This window comes from Alligator sinensis, unplaced genomic scaffold (genome assembly GCF_000455745.1).
Source record: "Alligator sinensis unplaced genomic scaffold, ASM45574v1 scaffold752_1, whole genome shotgun sequence".
NCBI lineage: Eukaryota > Metazoa > Chordata > Crocodylia > Alligatoridae > Alligator > Alligator sinensis.
The window spans coordinates 2,125,337-2,127,942 of record NW_005842000.1 but is presented as its reverse complement, the minus strand read 5'-3'; the positions used below and the strand labels follow the sequence as shown (position 1 = coordinate 2,127,942).

The 2,606-nt window shown below is 56.8% G+C and overlaps 1 protein-coding gene across 2 annotated transcripts in view; it reads left to right on the top strand.

Annotated features, from left to right (window-relative positions):
- The first annotated feature begins 6 nt into the window (after positions 1 to 6).
- TCEA2 (transcription elongation factor A2) overlaps positions 7 to 2,606 on the top strand; it is a 16,534-nt gene continuing 13,934 nt past the window's right edge. For both annotated transcript variants that reach the window (XM_006021655.3, XM_014519017.2), the window contains exons 1-2: positions 7 to 91; positions 2,449 to 2,511. In XM_006021655.3, coding sequence (XP_006021717.1) covers positions 23 to 91; positions 2,449 to 2,511 — 132 coding nt within the window. In that variant the 5' untranslated portion in view covers positions 7 to 22. The remainder of the gene's footprint in view (positions 92 to 2,448; positions 2,512 to 2,606) is intronic.

The following is a 2,606-nucleotide window of genomic DNA, read 5'->3' as shown; positions in this document are numbered from 1 at the left end:
CGGCCCGCGGCGCCCCGGCGCCATGGGCGGGGAGGAGGAGATCGTGCGAATCGCCAAGCGCCTCGATAAGATGGTGGCCAAGAAGAGCGCGGTGAGTCCAGGCCGCGTCTCCATGACAACCTGGCCCCCAGGGGTGTCACCCCCCTCCGTCGCGGCATGGGGTGGGGGGTCCGGCCCCCATGGGGTATCTATGGCACCTCCCCTCACTTCATCTCCATGGCAACCCCTGCGCCCCTGGGGTACTCCCTATTGTCTCCATGGCAACCCCCATGGGCTACCCCTAAGCCCTGCCCCACCATGGGGGGTACCCTGCCATCTCCATGGCAACCCCTGGGGGGGCTATCCCTGCCCCCTTAGCTCTGTCCCATTATGGGATACCCTGCTATCTCCATGGCAACCCCTGGGGTTCCCCCCCCATGGACTATCCGCTCCCCCTGAGCCCTGCCCCATAAGGGGTACCCCCAGCGTCTCCATGGCAACCCCTCTGAGCCCAGCCCCACCATGGGGATACCTCTGTCTCCATGGCAACCCCTGGGGTGTCCTCCCTCTGCAGCCTTGTCTCTCCATGGGGTACCCCCCACTGTCTCCATGGCAACCCATCACCCTGGGGTGTCCTCCTTTGTGTCCCCATGGCAACCCCCTGCTCCTCCCTGGGGTACCTCCCTCTCACTGCATCTCCATGGCAACCCCTGCTGGTCACCTGTGGTCCATCCCCTCCCCGTCTTACTGGGGTGTCCGCTCCGGTCCCCCGCTGCCCCCCTGCGGTGACCCCCCGGCCTCCACCTGCCTGGCGAGCCGGCACCGCATCTGCCCCGTGCTGCCCTCCCAAGCCCCACGGAGCAGGGAGTCTCTATCCGGCGGCCACGAAACCCCTTGGGTTGCTGCGGTCACAGGCCTCGCGGTACGTTCGGAGCCTGCCCTGGGGCCTCCGTGCTCTGCGTCGGCTCTTTCCGTCCCATAAGAGCGCTCCTGTCTTCAACGCGTCCCGGGGCCCGGTCTGCCGCTGTCGGCGCGAATGGCAGAGTCCCCTTTTGGGGCCAGGAACCGGGCTGGTGCATGCGACGTGAAGGCTGGGTTTAATTGACCCCCTGTCTCTGAATGCCGGAAGAACGAAAGGGCCGGAGGTTTGCCAAACTGGAAGGCTTCTGCCAGAGGGTTTGCCCTTATATGCGTGCCTTGAAAGCCTCAACTCCGCTTTGATTTAGCTCTCTCAGCCTCTGTCCTGCAGGATCACTGGCAGCTGGAGCTCTTCCCAAGAGGAATCGGAAACTTAGCATGGAGAGGGAGGCAGGCTGCTCCACACCACTGCAGTCACAGCCTAGGTCTTGCGTTGCAAGTCGGTCGGGAGTGATTAGTGTTGTGAATGAGCTGTTAAACATGAACGCTAGAAGGCCTGCCCTCGTGGAAGGGGATGGGAAACGACGGCAATCTGAGCGGAGACTGACACCTTCCAGGCTGTAGCTTTGCATGGAGGATGATGCTGCAGAAGCGAAGCATTGTTAATGTCTCTGTTCCTCCCACGTGTGATGGTTTGTAACAGGGGTTAAAGCGCGTGCGGGCTGATGGAGCTGGTAGCTGCGTGTTCTGGACTCAACAAAGCTGACACGTGACTGCTTTATGTCAGTGGGGCCAACCTTTTTGGCAGGCGTGCCGCGAATGAAGCCCCGCATCCTCCCTGAGTGCCATTCTGATCCCCTTCTCCCACCCGACCTGCTGCTTGGCTTTCTGCTGCCTGTGCTATCCGCTGCTGTGTGGCCTGCCCCCCTCCCCAGTCTGTCTGCTGACTGTGCCACTGGTAGCACTTATGCCACAGATTGGCCACCTCTGTTTTATGTGGTGTTTTCCAAGTGACCTCCCTGACTTCGCTGTTGCTTTGGTGCTGTGCTTGGAGGGCTCTCAAAGGGACAGATTACGGGTAGCAGCTGCTTCAGGCTTTGTGTCCTACAAGCGACATAAGTGCTGCAATGGACAGCAGCTTTATATCCCACATGTGTGGTTGCAAAGTGCTTTGAGAACCTCTGATGCAATAGCTTGGCAAGCATTGCTGAATTATTGCTACAGGAAAAGGTCAGGAGAGAATACTTGCTAAAGGAGCAACCCTTGTAAGTGCATTGTTATGAAGTTATCCTTGCTCAGAAAGTTTTGTTATAAGGGCACAATACAAATGTGTTTGTATGCCAGGCTGGATGTTCTGCATAAAGATGTTTGTCTCTGCTTTGCTTCGTTCTAGTGCCTTCGTTAAGCCCTCTGTATGATAGGGACTGGAATTAGTGGGGGCTAAAATATCAGGCCCAGGGTTAGTTGGTTGACGTACTAAGGAGGGATATTATTTGCTTTGGCTCCAGTGAGGTGATTTTTCAAGGGTTGCATTGATCTGTTTTGTCTTTGGCAATACCAGAAGTGGCTCACTAGTTTTAGTAACCGAGAGATGTCTTTTCTCCTTCGTAGGACGGTGCAATGGATTTACTGAAGGAGCTGAAAAGTATGCCCATGACTCTGGATTTATTGCAGGTAAATCATGCAGCTAGGGAGCAGACAATAAAAATCCAGATTTAGATGGAATAGATGCAGGTTTCTTTTAAGTAAGGTTAAGATAGGGCTCCTCT